The 20,387-nt window shown below is 43.6% G+C and overlaps 2 protein-coding genes across 2 annotated transcripts in view; one reads left to right on the top strand and one right to left on the bottom strand.

The window, feature by feature from the left end:
* The window catches only part of LOC127912428 (proteoglycan 4-like), a 288,599-nt gene that overhangs the window by 134,808 nt on the left and 133,404 nt on the right, over positions 1–20,387 (bottom strand). The window lies entirely within an intron of this gene.
* Positions 376–5,529, top strand: LOC118379850 (perforin-1-like). Its single transcript, XM_035766854.1, has 3 exons — positions 376–463; positions 1,010–1,566; positions 4,012–5,529. Exons 2-3 carry the CDS (start codon positions 1,034–1,036, stop codon positions 5,051–5,053), a joined length of 1,575 nt encoding a protein of 524 aa, XP_035622747.1. The 5' UTR covers positions 376–463; positions 1,010–1,033; the 3' UTR covers positions 5,054–5,529.

Raw genomic sequence — 20,387 nt, 5'->3', positions numbered from 1 at the left:
TAACCGGAAGGTTGCAAGTTCAAACCCTTGAGCTGACAAGGTACAAGTCTGTCGTTCTGCCCCTGAACAGGCAGTTAACCCACTGTTCCCAGGCCGTCATTGAAAATAAGAATTTGTTTCATAACTGACTTGCCTAGTTAAATAACGGTAAAATTAAATACATTTTCAACAGGAGATTTACACACAACAACAAAACAGTATTCAGCCCTGTATGTGACTGCTGATGGTTTTGTTGGTGCTTTATGATGTCTGTCATTACTCTACACTACGGTTAATCATTATTAATTGTATTTTTCCTGCTGGTTTGCCAGATATGTAGAATCAATGCATAAACTCTGTTTCCCACCATGCAGTTAGTAATACGATAAGGAGCCAGTCTTTGTTTACTCTGAGAGCTGGTGGGTACAGAGATCATTTCATGTGGACATGAGAGGACAGAGAGATCTGCTGTGGATTTTACATTGTAAGTATTGACAGCCATAGGACAACTGGGGAGAGAATGAACATTTATCATATTAACAATAGATCTAAACGTTTGAGCATTTTATGAACGGCTGGGTAGCCTAGTGGTTAGAGTGTTGGGCTATTAACCGGAAGGTTGCAAGTTCAAGCCCCTGAGCTGACAAGGTACAAAATCTGTCATTCTGCCCCTGAACAGGCAGTTAACAGGCAGTTAACCCTAGGCCATCATTGAAATTAAGAAATTGTTCTTAACTGACTTGCCTAGTAAAATAAAAAACAATATACTGTCTAAAATGAACTACTTTATTTTTTAAAAACTAAGTGTTTTGGTTTTAAAAGACTGAAGTAATAGTCGTTGTGTTGTGGGAAGTAGAAGACAGTGGAATCAGTAGAAGACAGTGGAATCAGTAGAAGACAGTGGAATCAGTAGAAGACAGTGGAATCAAAATGATCACCTTCCTCAGCGGAATCTTTTTTCTCCCTTGTAGAATAAAATGTTTAAAAAAAGGGGAGTGACAACCTTCGTTATTTAAATCCTCTCTTCTAGATTGACCGATCAGGAGTGACAACGATGACAGCATCAGTCGCCCTCTCTCCCGTGTTTCACCAGGTGTTCATGGGTTTCCTGGCTCTGTCGAGCTTGGATGGAGGGTTCACCTGTCGTCTAGGGACCCCAGAAGAATGCGCCAATTGTTCCTTTGTGCCTGGCTACAAACTGGCTGGGATGGGCTATGATGTTGTAACACTGAGACAAAAACGGGCCTCTGTGTTTGATGTCAACAGTTACTTGGCTAACTCCTGCATGGTATGTGTGAACCCACTTATGGGAGGTGAGCTTCAGAAACTCCCCTTGCATATGAAGGACTGGCGCGCCGAAAGTGACTGCAAGAGGAAGACTCTGAGTTCCTACTACTACTCTGTCAGCTCTCTTGTGGATGATATAGCCTTCTTTATAGAGAATGACTGGAAGGCGGGGCTAAAACTGGAGAATGTAGATCTGCAGTTAGCAGGCAGCAAGTCCAAGGTGTACGGCTTTGCATCCGCACACTCAAACGCAGACAAGTCTTCCTTCTCATTTCAACAATTTACCTGCTCTGTCTACAGGTCAGGCCATGTATCATGATGTTTGTGAGGTCATGTATATTTCAATTCTAAGTGCTTGAAGCAATTGTGCAGCACTCTCTCAGCGCTTTCAGCAAACTTTAGCCATAAAATGGCTTTTAAAACACTTTAACAAATAAAATGTAACCATCTAGTTTGCTGTTTCCTAGAGAGAAATAATGTATATATAGTTCCTCCTTGGATTAATTGATCCCATCAACAAGTTCAATATACTTTCCTTTTTTAGTATTCACTTGGCAACATCTAAGCAGGCGTTCTGAGGGTCACAGTCATGCAGATTTTCAGCACGACCTTTTATTAAGCAGAGACATCATTTCCAGGGAGGGACCAGACTTGCTCTCCAGCCAATCAGTAATATTAATTGATCAATTACATACCAGGGCGAAATGAAAACCAGCAGGACTGTGAAACTGTAGGGCCTGAATTGTGCCCCCTGATATATAGGAGATTTGTACATTTCTTATAGCTGCCCAGTTAACAGCCACTCTAACCCTCTTTTAGTTTCAGTGTGCCCAGTTAACCCCCACTCTAACCCTCTTTTAGTTTCAGTGTGCCCAGTTAACCCCCACTCTAACCCTCTTTTAGTTTCAGTGTGCCCAGTTAACCCCCACTCTAACCCTCTTTTAGTTTCAGTGTGCCCAGTTAACAGCCACTCTAACCCTCTTTTAGTTCAGTGTGTCCAGTTAACAACCAATCTAACCCTCTTTTAGTTTCAGTGTACTCAGTTAACAGCCACTCTAACCCTCTTTTAGTTCAGTGTGCCCAGTTAACAGCCACTCTAACCCTCTTTTAGTTTCAGTGTGCCCAGTTAACCCCCACTCTAACCCTCTTTTAGTTTCAGTGTGCCCAGTTAACCCCCACTCTAACCCTCTTTTAGTTTCAGTGTGCCCAGTTAACCCCCACTCTAACCCTCTTTTAGTTTCAGTGTGCCCAGTTAACAGCCACTCTAACCCTCTTTTAGTTCAGTGTGTCCAGTTAACAACCAATCTAACCCTCTTTTAGTTTCAGTGTACTCAGTTAACAGCCACTCTAACCCTCTTTTAGTTCAGTGTGCCCAGTTAACAGCCACTCTAACCCACTTTTAGTTTCAGTGTGCCCAGTTAACAGCCACTCTAACCCTCTTTTAGTTTCAGTGTGCCCAGTTAACAGCCACTCTAACCCACTTTTAGTTTCAGTGTGCCCAGTTAACCCCCACTCTAACCCTCTTTTAGTTTCAGTGTGCACAGTTAACCCCCACTCTAACCCTCTTTTAGTTTCAGTGTGCCCAGTAAACCCCCACTCTAACCCTCTTTTAGTTTCAGTGTGCCCAGTAAACCCCCACTCTAACCCTCTTTTAGTTTCAGTGTGCCCAGTTAACAGCCACTCTAACCCTCTTTTAGTTCAGTGTGTCCAGTTAACAACCAATCTAACCCTCTTTTAGTTTCAGTGTACTCAGTTAACAGCCACTCTAACCCTCTTTTAGTTCAGTGTGCCCAGTTAACAGCCACTCTAACCCACTTTTAGTTTCAGTGTGCCCAGTTAACAGCCACTCTAACCCTCTTTTAGTTTCAGTGTGCCCAGTTAACAGCCACTCTAACCCACTTTTAGTTTCAGTGTGCCCAGTTAACCCCCACTCTAACCCTCTTTTAGTTTCAGTGTGCACAGTTAACCCCCACTCTAACCCTCTTTTAGTTTCAGTGTGCCCAGTAAACCCCCACTCTAACCCTCTTTTAGTTTCAGTGTGCCCAGTTAACCCCCACTCTAACCCTCTTTTAGTTTCAGTGTACCCAGTAAACCCCCACTCTAACCCTCTTTTAGTTTCAGTGTGCCCAGTTAACCCCCACTCTAACCCTCTTTTAGTTTCAGTGTGCCCAGTAAACCCCCACTCTAACCCTCTTTTAGTTTCAGTGTGCCCAGTTAACCCCCACTCTAACCCTCTTTTAGTTTCAGTGTGCCCAGTTAACCCCCACTCTAACCCTCTTTTAGTTTCAGTGTGCCCAGTTAACCCCCACTCTAACCCTCTTTTAGTTTCAGTGTACCCAGTAAACCCCCACTCTAACCCTCTTTTAGTTTCAGTGTGCCCAGTTAACCCCCACTCTAACCCTCTTTTAGTTTCAGTGTGCCCAGTTAACCCCCACTCTAACCCTCTTTTAGTTTCAGTGTGCCCAGTTAACCCCCACTCTAACCCTCTTTTAGTTTCAGTGTGCCCAGTTAACCCCCACTCTAACCCTCTTTTAGTTTCAGTGTGCCCAGTAAACCCCCACTCTAACCCTCTTTTAGTTTCAGTGTGCCCAGTTAACCCCCACTCTAACCCTCTTTTAGTTTCAGTGTACCCAGTAAACCCCCACTCTAACCCTCTTTTAGTTTCAGTGTGCCCAGTTAACCCCCACTCTAACCCTCTTTTAGTTTCAGTGTGCCCAGTTAACCCCCACTCTAACCCTCTTTTAGTTTCAGTGTACCCAGTAAACCCCCACTTAGCCTGGATTTCCAGCGACGCATAGCTTCTCTGCCACACCACTACACATCCAACAGTGAGGCGTACAAGGACATCATTGATACCTACGGAACCCACTACATCAGTGATGGAGACCTCGGAGGGATGATGAAGAGGGTGACTAGCATTCGCACCTGTCTAGCAGCCCTAAACAAGGTCTTTGTGTCCGACGTGGAGACATGTCTGAGTATGGGGTTGGACTTGGACATACCTGTAGGACTGCCCGTTGACTTAGGGCTAAACCTTTTGGGGGGACAATGTTCGAAGGTCGCTACCAACTCTGACACTGCAACAGGGTACAGCATGGGCTTCTTAAGTCACCACACGGAAGTGAACGGTGGGAGAACCTTAAATGGAGTTGCTTCTATGAGAAAAGCTAATATAGATAGTTTCTTAAAATGGATGAAAAGCCTAAATGAGTCTCCGGAAATGGTATCCTTCTCCCTGCAGCCTCTATATCAACTGGTTGATGACAAACAGACGAGCGCTGATCTACAAACAGCTATTAGTCAGTATGTGATCGACAGCGGGATTAAGAGAATAAAGACAGAGAAACAAGCATGCAGGGATTCACCTGACCTCTCTGCTGATTGCTGCCCCCTGTTGGCAGGGAGGGGCAAACTAACAGTCTTTGTGGACCGTGGGTTTAGTCTGAGGGGTGATGGGATGGCCGAACCAGAGGGTTACGTCAGACTGTGGTGTTCAGGTCAGCACAGGCAGACCCGCTGGATCACTACCTATGATCCACTTTGGCATACACATTTCAACTTTAACTATGTAAACACCCAGTCCTCTCTAGAGCTCCAGGTGTGGGATAAGGACCCAGGGGAACGTGACGATGACCTACAGGGTGGGTGTTCTGTGAACCTGGAGCAGGGGAGCCACGTGCATAGCTGTGGACTCAGTAATGGGAGTTTCACATTCTCTTACACATTAACTTGTGACAAACACCTGACTGGTGATAAATGTGACCAATATTACCCCTCCCCAAACTAGAGGGGAAATCAAGTGAAAAATCGCAGTTAAATCCAGAACTATAATGTTGTGTGAATTGTTACGTACTCTGTCCACGAGAGAGTCATAGTGACAGATTACAGTAGGATAATAATATATACAATTTGACCTTTGAAACATTTTACATTTTTTCTTTAGTCTTTTAGATCATCATATTTTATGTAACAATCAGTGGTGTAAAAAGTATTATATTCTCATACTTGAGTAGTACTTTAAAATGATTTATACCTAAACTACTTTACAACACTGATAACAATGTAGGAGAACAGTCATGAAAAATTATTCATGAAAATTATTCATGAAAATTATTGAAAGCACTTCTGTAATGTAGCATTTGAACCACTAGAGGGCAATGTAGTCCTTAGTTATCCTTTAGTTGTATCAGATGTTGCAGTATGTATCTCATGTGATGGGGAATACGACCTACTTACTACATAATAAATTCTTCTTCTTCTGATTGTTTTAGCTTTTGTATTTATTTCAAAGAGGGTTGTAAAGTTCACTGAGTACAACACATTATGAACATCTCTTTTCATGACATAGACTGACCAGGTGAATCCAGGCGGAAGCTATGATTCCTTAATGATATAATTAGTTAAATCCACTTCAATCAGTGTAGATGAAGAGGAGGAGACAGGGTTAAAGAAGGATTTTTAAGCCTTGACACCATTGAGACATGGATTGTGTGTGTGTGTCATTCAGAGGGTGAATGGGCAAGACAACATATTTAAGTGCCTTTGAACGGGGCGTGGTAGTAGGTGCCAGGCGCATCTGTTTGAGTCAAGAACTGCAACGCTGCTGGGTTTTTCATGCTCAACAATTTCCCATGTGTTTATAAGAATGGTCCACCACCAAAAGTACATCCAGCTAACTTGACACAACCTTTTAAGCATTGGAGTCAACATGGGCCAGCATCCCTGTGGAATGCTTTCAACACCTTGTAGAGTCCATGCCCCCGACGAAATGAGGCTGTTCTGAGGGCAAAATGGGGGCAACTCAATATTAGGAAGGTCTTCTTACTGTTTTGTACACTCGGTGTAAAAGTTAACAACATTTTACGATCATATTTTGTACCAGAGTGAGTTGAAAGAGGAAACATTGAAAGTGGGTAAATTAAGGCAGACAGAGAAACATGTCTCTTTCATCTACTATATGAGACTTGCACCTTAGTTAACAGAGGGTCTGCATTGGTTACACTTGACGTCAGCCACCATTGTGTGCAGAGGGAGGAGAGAGTAAGTGCCATTGTCTAGGTTGACCCAGATGCTAGGCTATTCAACCAGTCGTAGAAGCCCTGACCCTGCCAACCGCTTCCCCCTGACACCACGGTCATGTGACTCCCCAGGAGTGTCTTAACACACTGCCCCTATTACTGAGGATGATCCTGCACCAGATACTCAAGGCTACAAGCCTTCCTCCCCTCAGCAGTCTCCTGTGATGCACACAGTTCCTCGCCTCACAGACACCTTGTTGAGAGTTGCCAAGCAGGTGTGGAGGTCACACTCTTCAGCCCTCCTCCCAGGGTCGCCTAAAGAAGTTTATAGTATACACACTCTTCAGCCCTCCTCCCAGGGTCGCCTAAAGAAGTTAATAGTATACACACTCTTCAGCCCTCCTCCCAGGGTCGCCTAAAGAAGTTAATAGTATACACACTCTTCAGCCGTCCTCCCAGGGTCGCCTAAAGAAGTTAATAGTATACACACTCTTCAGCCGTCCTCCCAGGGTCGCCTAAAGAAGTTAATAGTATACACACTCTTCAGCCGTCCTCCCAGGGTCGCTTAAAGAAGTTAATAGTATACACACTCTTCAGCCCTCCTCCCAGGGTCGCCTAAAGAAGTTAATAGTATACACACTCTTCAGCCCTCCTCCCAGGGTCGCCTAAAGAAGTTAATAGTATACACACTCTTCAGCCCTCCTCCCAGGGTCGCCTAAAGAAGTTAATAGTATACACACTCTTCAGCCCTCCTCCCAGGGTCGCCTAAAGAAGTTAATAGTATACACACTCTTCAGCCCTCCTCCCAGGGTCGCCTAAAGAAGTTAATAGTATACACACTCTTCAGCCCTCCTCCCAGGGTCGCCTAAAGAAGTTAATAGTATACACACTCTTCAGCCCTCCTCCCAGGGTCGCCTAAAGAAGTTAATAGTATACACACTCTTCAGCCCTCCTCCCAGGGTCGCCTAAAGAAGTTAATAGTATACACACTCTTCAGCCGTCCTCCCAGGGTCGCCTAAAGAAGTTAATAGTATACACACTCTTCAGCCGTCCTCCCAGGGTCGCCTAAAGAAGTTAATAGTATACACACTCTTCAGCCCTCCTCCCAGGGTCGCCTAAAGAAGTTAATAGTATACACACTCTTCAGCCGTCCTCCCAGGGTCGCCTAAAGAAGTTAATAGTATACACACTCTTCAGCCGTCCTCCCAGGGTCGCCTAAAGAAGTTAATAGTATACACACTCTTCAGCCCTCCTCCCAGGGTCGCCTAAAGAAGTTAATAGTATACACACTCTTCAGCCGTCCTCCCAGGGTCGCCTAAAGAAGTTAATAGTATACACACTCTTCAGCCGTCCTCCCAGGGTCGCCTAAAGAAGTTAATAGTATACACACTCTTCAGCCCTCCTCCCAGGGTCGCCTAAAGAAGTTAATAGTATACACACTCTTCAGCCGTCCTCCCAGGGTCGCCTAAAGAAGTTAATAGTATACACACTCTTCAGCCCTCCTCCCAGGGTCGCCTAAAGAAGTTAATAGTATACACACTCTTCAGCCGTCCTCCCAGGGTCGCCTAAAGAAGTTAATAGTATACACACTCTTCAGCCGTCCTCCCAGGGTCGCCTAAAGAAGTTAATAGTATACACACTCTTCAGCCCTCCTCCCAGGGTCGCCTAAAGAAGTTAATAGTATACACACTCTTCAGCCCTCCTCCCAGGGTCGCCTAAAGAAGTTAATAGTATACACACTCTTCAGCCCTCCTCCCAGGGTCGCCTAAAGAAGTTAATAGTATACACACTCTTCAGCCCTCCTCCCAGGGTCGCCTAAAGAAGTTAATAGTATACACACTCTTCAGCCGTCCTCCCAGGGTCGCCTAAATAAGTTAATAGTATACACACTCTTCAGCCCTCCTCCCAGGGTCGCCTAAAGAAGTTAATAGTATACACACTCTTCAGCCCTCCTCCCAGGGTCGCCTAAAGAAGTTAATAGTATACACACTCTTCAGCCCTCCTCCCAGGGTCGCCTAAATAAGTTAATAGTATACACACTCTTCAGCCGTCCTCCCAGGGTCGCCTAAAGAAGTTAATAGTATACACACTCTTCAGCCCTCCTCCCAGGGTCGCCTAAAGAAGTTAATAGTATACACACTCTTCAGCCGTCCTCCCAGGGTCGCCTAAAGAAGTTAATAGTATACACACTCTTCAGCCGTCCTCCCAGGGTCGCCTAAAGAAGTTAATAGTATACACACTCTTCAGCCCTCCTCCCAGGGTCGCCTAAAGAAGTTAATAGTATACACACTCTTCAGCCGTCCTCCCAGGGTCGCCTAAAGAAGTTAATAGTATACACACTCTTCAGCCCTCCTCCCAGGGTCGCCTAAAGAAGTTAATAGTATACACACTCTTCAGCCGTCCTCCCAGGGTCGCCTAAAGAAGTTAATAGTATACACACTCTTCAGCCGTCCTCCCAGGGTCGCCTAAAGAAGTTAATAGTATACACACTCTTCAGCCCTCCTCCCAGGGTCGCCTAAAGAAGTTAATAGTATACACACTCTTCAGCCCTCCCCCCAGGGTCGCCTAAAGAAGTTAATAGTATACACACTCTTCAGCCGTCCTCCCAGGGTCGCCTAAAGAAGTTAATAGTATACACACTCTTCAGCCCTCCTCCCAGGGTCGCCTAAAGAAGTTAATAGTATACACACTCTTCAGCCCTCCTCCCAGGGTCGCCTAAAGAAGTTAATAGTATACACACTCTTCAGCCCTCCTCCCAGGGTCGCCTAAATAAGTTAATAGTATACACACTCTTCAGCCGTCCTCCCAGGGTCGCCTAAAGAAGTTAATAGTATACACACTCTTCAGCCCTCCTCCCAGGGTCGCCTAAAGAAGTTAATAGTATACACACTCTGGTCTTACTCCCAGGGTCGCCTAAAGAAGTTAATAGTATACACACTCTGGTCTTACTCCAGGTAAGACCAGGCCAGCAGGCACAGGTAGACCAGGTGAGTTCCAGAGAGTGATGCCATCATCGTGGTATTCTCTATTCCAGTTTACTGCAGTCTGTAAAACAGTTTAGGACCATTAGTGAGAAATAATGTGACAGATGGTAACGGAAATATGCAGGTGAATAAAAAAAGGAGAGTGGTCGTTGATAAAGTCAATCAAGATCAATCCGGTTCATTACAAGAATTCGGGGAGGACACGTCCAGAACAAGAAGCAAAGTAAAATGCCTTCTATACACAATAATAATCACACAGCACCAAATGTTCTGGGAACAACAGCCAGAGTGGCTTGTAGGAAGTCACGAGATCAGCTGCTACAGAATCATACCATGTCACAGATACGTTGTCAGTGTGTCCTCGAATCCAGTCTGACGTCAAACTTTAACCAGAACATTCAACACTGGCAGACATGTGAACCTGCCAGTTAGAATCAGTGGAAGGGACATTCCCTGGTTTTCAGATAACTTGGCAGGATTATATTAGAAACAAGAATCGTCTCCCGGGCTCAAACGAGACATATAAATGCTCCTGTTGACTGGGCCTCCTTCAGACAGCTAAGAAACAAATGTACAGGGTTGACCAGGAAGTCCAAATCAGATGACTATTTAAATGCAGTCACAAGAACCTGGATGCTAATCAGATCAGTGTCAGGTTCTAATGTATCCTCTGACCTTCCTGACCATTTAATGATGGATTCTAATGTCTCCTCTGACCTTCCTGACCATTTAATGATGGATTCTAATGTCTCCTCTGACCTTCCTGACCATTTAATGATGGATTCTAATGTCTCCTCTGACCTTCCTGACCATTTAATGATGGATTCTAATGTCTCCTCTGACCTTCCTAACCATTTAATGATGGATTCTAATGTCTCCTCTGACCTTCCTGACCATTTAATGATGGATTCTAATGTCTCCTCTGGCCTTCCTGACCATTTAATGATGGATTCTAATGTCTCCTCTGACCTTCCTGACCATTTAATGATGGATTCTAATGTCTCCTCTGGCCTTCCTGACCATTTAATGATGGATTCTAATGTCTCCTCTGACCTTCCTGACCATTTAATGATGGATTCTAATGTCTCCTCTGACCTTCCTGACCATTTAATGATGGATTCTAATGTCTCCTCTGACCTTCCTGACCATTTAATGATGGATTCTAATGTCTCCTCTGACCTTCCTGACCATTTAATGATGGATTCTAATGTCTCCTCTGGCCTTCCTGACCATTTAATGATGGATTCTAATGTCTCCTCTGACCTTCCTGACCATTTAATGATGGATTCTAATGTCTCCTCTGACCTTCCTGACCATTTAATGATGGATTCTAATGTCTCCTCTGACCTTCCTGACCATTTAATGATGGATTCTAATGTCTCCTCTGGCCTTCCTGACCATTTAATGATGGATTCTAATGTCTCCTCTGACCTTCCTGACCATTAACGATGGATTCTAATGTCTCCTCTGACCTTCCTGACCATTTAATGATGGATTCTAATGTCTCCTCTGGCCTTCCTGACCATTTAATGATGGATTCTAATGTCTCCTCTGACCTTCCTGACCATTTAATGATAGATTCTAATGTCTCCTCTGGCCTTCCTGACCATTTAATGATGGATTCTAATGTCTCCTCTGACCTTCCTGACCATTAACGATGGATTCTAATGTCTCCTCTGGCCTTCCTGACCATTAACGATGGATTCTAATGTCTCCTCTGGCCTTCCTGACCATTAATGATGGATTCTAATGTATCCTCTGACCTTCCTGACCATTTAATGATGGATTCTAATGTCTCCTCTGGCCTTCCTGACCATTTAATGATGGATTCTAATGTCTCCTCTGACCTTCCTGACCATTTAATGATGGATTCTAATGTATCCTCTGACCTTCCTGACCATTTAATGATGGATTCTAATGTCTCCTCTGACCTTCCTGACCATTTAATGATGGATTCTAATGTCTCCTCTGACCTTCCTGACCATTTAATGATGGATTCTAATGTCTCCTCTGACCTTCCTGACCATTTAATGATGGATTCTAATGTATCCTCTGGCCTTCCTGACCATTTAATGATGGATTCTAATGTCTCCTCTGACCTTCCTGACCATTTAATGATAGATTCTATTGATGTGAAGGATAAAGACGATATTGTAGGAGTTTTAACACTTCATATCTGCTGGTTTAGTTTTAATAATAGTGGGTCCCAGGCCTCTAATGTCAGTTCTGTTACAGTCAACTATGATATAGGGCCTCATGTGAACCATTTTAACATTGAGCCTGTTTCTTATGCTGAGGTCAATAAAGCACTAAAGGCAATAGACACTAAAAAAGTCTGCAGGTCCAGACAACCTGGACCCCCTACCTCTTAAAGACAGCAACTGGTATTATCACTGAACCTGTGGCTCACATTTTCTACTTGAGTCTCTTGACCAATTCCATACCCAGCATTTGGAAATCAGCTCATGACCTCCCACTGCTAAAGGGTGGAGATCCCTCAGATGCTAAGAACTATCTTCCTATCTCTAAACTCCCTATCCTGGCCAAAGTCTATGAATCTTTAGTGAACTCACAGTTAAAAAACGTCTTAAATAAAGGAGAACATACTGAGCAGGGTTCAGTCTGGCTTTAGATCGGGACACAGCACCACAACTGCAGCTATGGCAGTGGCCAATGACATCATTAATGCACTTTAAAAAATGCAACATTGTGCTCCTCTGTTTGTGGATTTATCAAAGGCCTTTGATTCAGTTGACCATGAATTGTTGCTAGCTAGACTCAGAAACATTGGTTTCAGTGAAGGGACAGTAAACTGGTTTAGGAACTATCTTTCTGACAGAACAAAATGTGTTTAATATGCTGCCAATCACAAGTCTAGCTTTCTTGAGATTGACAGAGGTGTGCCCCAGGGTTCCATTTTAGCTCCTGTGTTGTTCTCAATTTGTATTAATGGGATGCAACCAGCAAAGTTACATCTCTATGCAGATGATACAGTCATATTTTCATGTGCTCCTTCTCTGGTTCAGGCTGTTGAAGAACTCCAGACTGCAGGCCTCCCTTTATGGTCTCACACTGGTCTTGTATGTACAAAAAAACTAAATTCATGACCTTTACCAGAGCTCACACTCAGCTAGAGAAGGTTAGCATTGTCGCATCTGGCGGCTCACCCATTGAAAAAGTGTCATCCTACAAATACCTAGGTATACGGTTGGATGACAAGTTGTCCTTTAAAGTTCATATGGGTAATCTTGAAAGGAAGCTTAAATTGAAATTGGGTTTTTATTTTTGTAATAGGGCTTGTTTCCTGCTTATGGCTAGAATGAAGCTTGTTCGGGCCACTTTTCTTTCTGTAATTGATTATGGTGACTTGTTGTATGTGCTTGCAGCCTCCTCCGTCTAACAGAGACTGGACTCTGACTGTTTATCATGCATCCTTGTGCTTTATTACAAATGCCAAGTCACTCACCCACCATTGCACATTGTACCAAATGGTGGGCTGGACCTCACTTTATATACTCAGAAAGATACATTTGTATGTGTTCATCTACAATGCCCTTTTGGGTAAACTCCCTCTTTACCTCTGTAGTCTGGTCTCCTTCACCATCAGCAATTACCATACCCGGTCTGCTAGGTGGTTGTTACTGAAGTCCCCAGGACATTTACAGTATGAGGCAAGACTGCCTTCTCTTCTTGTGCACCAGAGGCATGGAATAGTCTACATTTACACAGCTTTTTTTTAATGCTGGATCATGTTGTTGTATTGTATGTTTTCATTCTGTAAGGTATTGATTGTTGCTGCCTTCTTGGTCTCCCTTGAAAAAGAGACTCTGGGTTTTCCTGGTTAAATAAAGGTAAAATACAAAAATAACATTTAAAAAACAGGTCAAAGTTAAGAAACATAATTAAAAAAGATAAATACAGACTGACAGGTGCATCCATCGCCGATGCACCTTTCATTTTCCATTTGTTTTGTCTTGTCTTCCCACGCACCTGGTTTCAATTCCATCATCACATGTTGTGTATTTAACCCTCTGTTCCCCGTGCCTGTGCACGTTATGCTGGTGTGTAAACGGGTTTTGTTTACCCATTGATTTATTGTTCTGGTTACTGTGGTTTTGTTTATTAAACTGCTCCGTTGTAAATCAGTTTTTGCTCTCCTGCACCTGACTTCTCTGCCGCCAGTACGCACCCCCTACACCAATCTACAAAACCTTTGAAACATATTAAGGTAACGTTTTTGCTCTCCTGCGCCTGACTTCTCTGCCGCAACCCCTACACCAATCTACAAAACCTTTGAAACATTTTAAGGTAACGTTTTTGCTCTCCTGCGCCTGACTTCTCTGCCGCAACCCCGACACCAATCTACAAAACCTTTGAAACATTTTAAGGTCACTCACAGGAAAAGTATTTTACCTTTTTTAGCTACAAATCTAAAATATGAATCTTGCTTGATTTCTGTCTTAATACTCAACTATTCACAAACAGATGATTTCTTCTCCTCTCCTTAACTTTTTTTAAGGAGTTGGTTATCAGCTCACCTCAATGGGTTTTCTTTTCCAGGGAACGTGAGTGGCAATTTATTATGGTTGAACTATGTTTTACAGGCAATATTCAATCTGTCACAAACATTTTTAGTTCACAACAACAAACATTTAGCTGAAATCAACATATTACAAATTGCTTTAAATTATCATGTTTCTTTAATAAACTAATACAAGTCATATAATACATAGTGATACAAGTGACGCAAAGGTTAAGGATTGTAATGATGTTTTACATAGAATATGCCTTTATTTTGCAAATGGCAATTAAAAAATGTATTTAATTTTCAATATACTTGCAAACATTTCTAAAAACATGTTTTCACTTTGTCACTTTGGGATAATGTGTGTAGATGGTAAAACATGTTTTGGTTTAACATTTTTTGAGTTCAGGCTGTAACACAACAAAATATGGAATAAATCAATGGGTACAAATAACTTAATCAATCTACACACAATAACCCATAATGACATCACAATACCCCATAATGACTTCACAATACCCCATAATGACTTCACAATACCCCGTAATGACATCACAATACCCCATAATGACAAACCGAAAACAGGTTTTTAAAATGTTTTGCACAGTTATTAAAAATACAAAAACAAAATACCTTATTTAGCTCAGATCCTGTTTCCATTGATCATCCTTGAGATGTTTCTACAACTTGATTGGAGTCCATCTGTGGTAAATTCAATTGATTGGACATGATTTGGAAAGACGCACACCTCTCAGTATAGGATCCCACAGTTGACAGTGCATGTTAGAGCAAAAACCAAGCCATGAGGTCGAAGGAATTATCCACAGAGCTCTGAGACAGGATTGTGTCTAGGCACAGATCTGGAGAAGGCTACCAAACATTTCTGCAGCATTGAAGGTCCCCAAGAACACAGTGGTCTCCATCATTCTTAAATGGAAGAAGTTTGGAACGACCAAAACTCTTCATAGAGCTGGTCACCCAGACAAACTGAACAATCTGGGGAGAAGGGCCTTGGTCCCGATGGTCACTCTGAGTTCCTCTATGGAGATGGGAGAACCTTCCAGAAGGACAACTATCTCTGGAGCACTCCACCAATCAGGCCTTTATGGTAGAGTGGCCAGACAGAAGCCACTCCTCAGTAAAAGGCACATGACAGCCCACTTGGACTTTGCCAAAAGGCACCTAAAGACTCTCAGACCATGAGAAACAAGATTCTCTGGTCTGATGACACCAATATGAAACTCTTTGGCCTGAATGCCAAGGGTCACGTCTGGAGGAAACCTGTCACTATCCCTACGGCGAAGCATGGTGGTGGCATCATGCTGTGGGGATGTTTTCAGTGGCAGGGACTGGGAGACTAGTCAGGATCGAGGAAAAGATGAACGGAGATTTTTGATGGAAAAATGGCCCCAGAGCACTCAGGACCTCAGACTGGGGTGAAGGTTCACCTTCCAACAGGACAATGACCCTAAGCACACAGCCAAGACAATGCAGGAGTGGCTTCGGGACAAGTCTCAATGTCCTTGAGTGGCACAGCCAGATTCCGGACTTGAACCCAATCGAATCGATCTGCAGAGAAGAATGGGTGAAACTCCTCAAATACAGATGTGCCAAGCTTGTAGCATCATACCCAAGAAGCTGTAATCACTGCCAGAAGTGCTTCAACAAAATACTGAAAAGGGTCTGAATACTTATGTAAATGTGATATTTCAGTTTCATTTACAAAAAATGTATCAACCTGTTTTTGCTTTGTCGTAATGGGTTATTGTGTGTAGATTGATGAGGGAGGAAAAACAATTTAATCCATTTTATAATAAGGCTGTAACGTAACAAAATGTGGAAAATATCCACGGGTATATCGCTTTGTGTTTTTGCAGAATGACTCTGGTTATATGTGATTAATGTCTCCTCACTAGTTAGCTGAGGTCTTGCATGGTGATAAGGCTCCTGGTTTATAATAGTGAACCAGGATAGTGTAGTCATTAATCAAAGCAGGAGTCCCTGTCCAGTTAACATTAATCAAGGCTGCATTATGATATTCTGATCAGATGATACGAATTAACTACCTGGGCCGTGATGGTTGGCCAAAAAGAAAGTGCGAGCTGAACAGAAAATAAATCAGTGTATTAATAAAAGGAAAGGCAATTCTCTGCACTACTAAAAGGGTTGCTGCTATAATTAAGTATTTTCTGAGCAGCAGAATTAATGAGTTGGATTTTTCTAAAGCTATAGGCTTCAGGATCCGTCCTCAACCTCACAAATGTCTGAAGACTTGAAGGACAATAGGCCTATGTACTGGAGGTACGCACGCACGCATAAGCACATCTTTCCATAAAAACTGTTGCTACCTAAGCAGGCCTTTCTTGGATTTATGCGAACAATGACGACCACTTTGGTTATTGTTTCAGTGGTGTAAAAATGAAATGGAGCGACGAAGGCATTCTTTATAAGGCCCTGGGCTTTCATATGTATTACCTGGTGTGGAAAATGCCCTGTGTTAAAAGTGAAGGAATGCTAACAGTGATGATCTAATGTTTGACCAATAACACTCACTCATGCATCATATTAACCAAGACCTCTAGCTTACCTCTTCAGATCCACCAGGCCAATGTTCTGGGTTCATGCCTACTTCTTTGTCTAGCATGTTATTTGGAGATTTATACCGGGAATTGGTTGAATGAGGATTCCAATTTTTGCTATATAAGCTTTTTCCCAACAGGGGGAGTCAATAACACATTACAGCAGGGGGAGTAAATAACACATTACAGCAGGGGGAGTCAATAACACATTACAGCAGGGGAGTAAATAACAGGGGAGTAAATAACAGGGGAGTCCAGAACACATTACAGCAGGGGAGTAAATAACAGGGGAGTCCAGATAAGGGGGAGTCAATTACACATTACAGCAGGGGGAGTCAATTACACATTACAGCAGGGGAGTCAATAACACATTACAGCAGGGGGAGTCAATAACACATTACAGCAGGGGAGTCAATTACACATTACAGCAGGGGGAGTCAATTACAGGGGGAGTCCATTACAGCAGGGGGAGTCAATTACACATTACAGCAGGGGGAGTCAATAACAGGGGGAGTCAATAACAGGGGGAGTCAATTACACATTACAGCAGGGGGAGTCAATTACACATTACAGCAGGGGGAGTCAATTACACATTACAGCAGGGGGAGTCAATAACAGGGGAGTCAATTACACATTACAGCAGGGGGAGTCAATTACACATTACAGCAGGGGGAGTCAATAACAGGGGGAGTCAATTACACATTACAGCAGGGGGAGTCAATAACACATTACAGCAGGGGGAGTCAATTACACATTACAGCAGGGGGAGTCAATAACAGGGAGTCAATAACAGGGGGAGTCAATTACACATTACAGCAGGGGGAGTCAATAACAGGGGGAGTCAATAACACATTACAGCAGGGGGAGTCAATTACACATTACAGCAGGGGGAGTCAATAACACATTACAGCAGGGGGAGTCAATAACACATTACAGCAGGGGGAGTCAATAACACATTACAGCAGGGGAGTCAATAACACATTACAGCAGGGGAGTCAATAACAGGGGAGTCAATTACACATTACAGCAGGGGGAGTCAATTACAGGGGGAGTCAATAACAGGGGGAGTCAATAACACATTACAGCAGGGGGAGTCAATAACACATTACAGCAGGGGGAGTCAATAACACATTACAGCAGGGGGAGTCATTAACACATTACAGCAGGGGAGTCATTAACACATTACAGCAGGGGAGTCAATAACAGGGGAGTCAATAACAGGGGAGTCAATAACACATTACAGCAGGGGAGTCAATAACACATTACAGCAGGGGAGTCAATAACACATTACAGCAGGGGGAGTCAATTACAGGGGGAGTCAATAACAGGGGGAGTCAATAACACATTACAGCAGGGGAGTCAATTACAGGGGGAGTCAATAACAGGGGAGTCAATAACACAAAACAGCGGGGGAGTCAATAACACATTACAGCAGGGGAGTCAATTACACATTACAGCAGGGGGAGTCATTAACACATTACAGCAGGGGAGTCATTAACACATTACAGCAGGGGAGTCAATAACAGGGGAGTCAATAACAGGGGAGTCAATAACAGGGGAGTCAATAACACATTACAGCAGGGGGAGTCAATAACACATTACAGCAGGGGGAGTCAATAACACATTACAGCAGGGGGAGTCAATTCCACAGGGAGTCAATAACACATTACAGCAGGGGGAGTCATTAACACATTACAGCAGGGGGAGTCATTAACACATTACAGCAGGGGGAGTCAATAACACATTACAGCAGGGGGAGTCATTAACAGGGGGAGTCAGAAATTACAAGACCAAGTTATTGCTTCACAGCAATGATGATTTAAAATGTAAAGGCATTGACATGAATACATATTTTTGAGGTAAAAAGTAAAAAATTATCTTAGCTACAGAAGGGAACATAAGGAATTAGAACCATCAGAAATATCCTACAATACAGTAGATAAAGGCAACTGTAGTGAAGGTCCTGCTCCCTGCTCTGACCAGGGTGTTTATCGACAAGTCAACCAGTCAATCTCTACTTCTGTGTACTGGCCAATCACCTCCCTAGCCCCATCTCCTTGGGCGTCAGGTGAATTTCTTTAAAGAGTGTGCGAAATGTGCATTTGGTTTGGTCAACAGCGTAGAAGCAGAGATTAAAGAGGAAGAGAGATACCCCACTCACTGAATTTCTCTTGTTCAATGATGGTCCATCTTTGGTACAACTGTATTAGAACTAGCAACAAAATCCAGTCTAGTTCCTGAATTGGGGATCTTTGTCTCAACAACAGAACAATCTGGATGGTTCCCTGGAGACTGGTCACCAGACACAGCGTATTCTTTATCTTCATGGTCACGATGAAGTGTCCACTGCGCCCCCCAAAAAAAAAAAAAAAAAAAATACAATGCAGCAATTCCACCTTTACACCATCCGGTTCACTAGGCTCGAGTCATCCAGTGTTCCACCCCACAGAGAGATTAGTTGTCCCTTGAAAATACTTAATGATTTTTTTTCTGTACTTTGCAATTAGAACAGTTCTCAGAGGAGGACAGTGGATGATGCAGTGTGTAGCCTATTTACAAAGCTATTTGAATCATTGCAAAACACACGTCTTTAGTGTTAAGTCGGGGGAAATATTGCTTCGACATTGATCTTGGTAAGAGATGTGTTTGTTCTGTAATAGTAACTGCCGATTATTATTTTTTTTAAAAGGTCAATTAGCGGAGGTCATGCTGCAGATCCAATGAAGATATGAAGTTCAGTTTACATGAATACACTGTTTGAACTTCAGCTTGATCGTACAGGGTGTGTGTGGTGTGTGGGGGGTTGGGGGGGGTCTGGAACATTTATAGAGACTGCCACTGGTCTCAGCTTCACAGAGGTAGAGAAAGAGAGACAAAGAGAGAGAGAGAGCGGGAGAGAGCGAGAGAGAAAGAGAGCGAGAGAGAAAGAGAGACAAAGAGAGAGAGAGCGGGAGAGAGTGAGAGAGTGGGAGAGAGCGAGAGAGAAAGAGAGCGAGAGAGAAAGAGAGCGAGAGAGAAAGAGAGACAAAGAGAGAGAGACCGGGAGAGAGCGAGAGAGAAAGAGAGCGAGAGAGAAAGAGAGCGAGAGAAAGAGAGAGAGACAAAGAGAGAGAGAGCGGGAGAGAGCGAGAGAGCGGGAGAGAGCGAGAGAGAAAGAGAGCGAGAGAGAAAGAGAGCGAGAGAGAAAGAGAGACAAAGAGAGAGAGAGCGGGAGAGAGCGAGAGAGCGGGAGAGAGCGAGAGAGAAAGAGAGCGAGAGAGAAAGAGAGACAAAGAGAGAGAGAGCGGGAGAGAGCGAGAGAGAAAGAGAGACAGAGAGAGAGCGGGAGAGAGCGAGAGAGAAAGAGAAATAGAGAGAAAGAGAGAGAGAGAGAGCATGTGTGCTTTGTCCTTACATTGTACACATACATTTTATCTGCACACTGCATCACCCCCCTCTTCTCTCTCCTCTCTCCAGTGGGAAGGAGGTTATCCCTAAACTGATTAGAGCAGGTGCAGTCCATCGCAATTCCATTCAGTGTTGCTGTCACAGCGATTCTGTTTCATTGAATTAAGTGGGGGTCAATCCACAAATCAAGAGATTACACTGAGGAGAAAGAGAGGACCAAATGCACTCACACACACACACTCACATACACGCTGTCACACGTGCACTCACACACACACTCACATACACGCTGTCACACGTGCACACACAGAAATTCACATACACGCTGTCCCAACCCCTCTTTTACACTGCTGCTACTGTTTATCATATATGCATAGTCACTTTAACTATACACTCATGTACATACGACCTCAACTGGGCCGACCAACCAGTGCTCCCGCACATTGGCTAACCGGGGTATCTGCATTGTGTCCCACCACCCGCCAACCCATCTTTTACGCTGCTGCTACTCTCTGTTCATCATATATGCATAGTCACTTTAACCATATCTACATGTACATACTACCTCAGTCAGCCTGACTAACCGGTGTCTGTATGTAGCCTTGCTACATTTATAGCCTTGCTACTC

The sequence above is a fragment of the Oncorhynchus keta genome, chromosome 27 (genome assembly GCF_023373465.1).
Source record: "Oncorhynchus keta strain PuntledgeMale-10-30-2019 chromosome 27, Oket_V2, whole genome shotgun sequence".
NCBI classification, from domain to species: Eukaryota; Metazoa; Chordata; class Actinopteri; order Salmoniformes; family Salmonidae; genus Oncorhynchus; species Oncorhynchus keta.
This window is presented reverse-complemented; position numbering and strand designations above follow the sequence as displayed.

What these genes read in the sequence shown, in the direction of transcription:
- LOC118379850 (XM_035766854.1), top strand. Translation starts at nt 1,034, where the DNA reads ATGACAGCATCAGTCGCCCTCTCTCCCGTGTTTCACCAGGTGTTCATG. An exon ending in TTTACCTGCTCTGTCTACAG is followed by an intron (nt 1,567 to 4,011) that starts GTCAGGCCATGT and finishes ACCCTCTTTTAG; the next exon opens with TTTCAGTGTACCCAGTAAAC.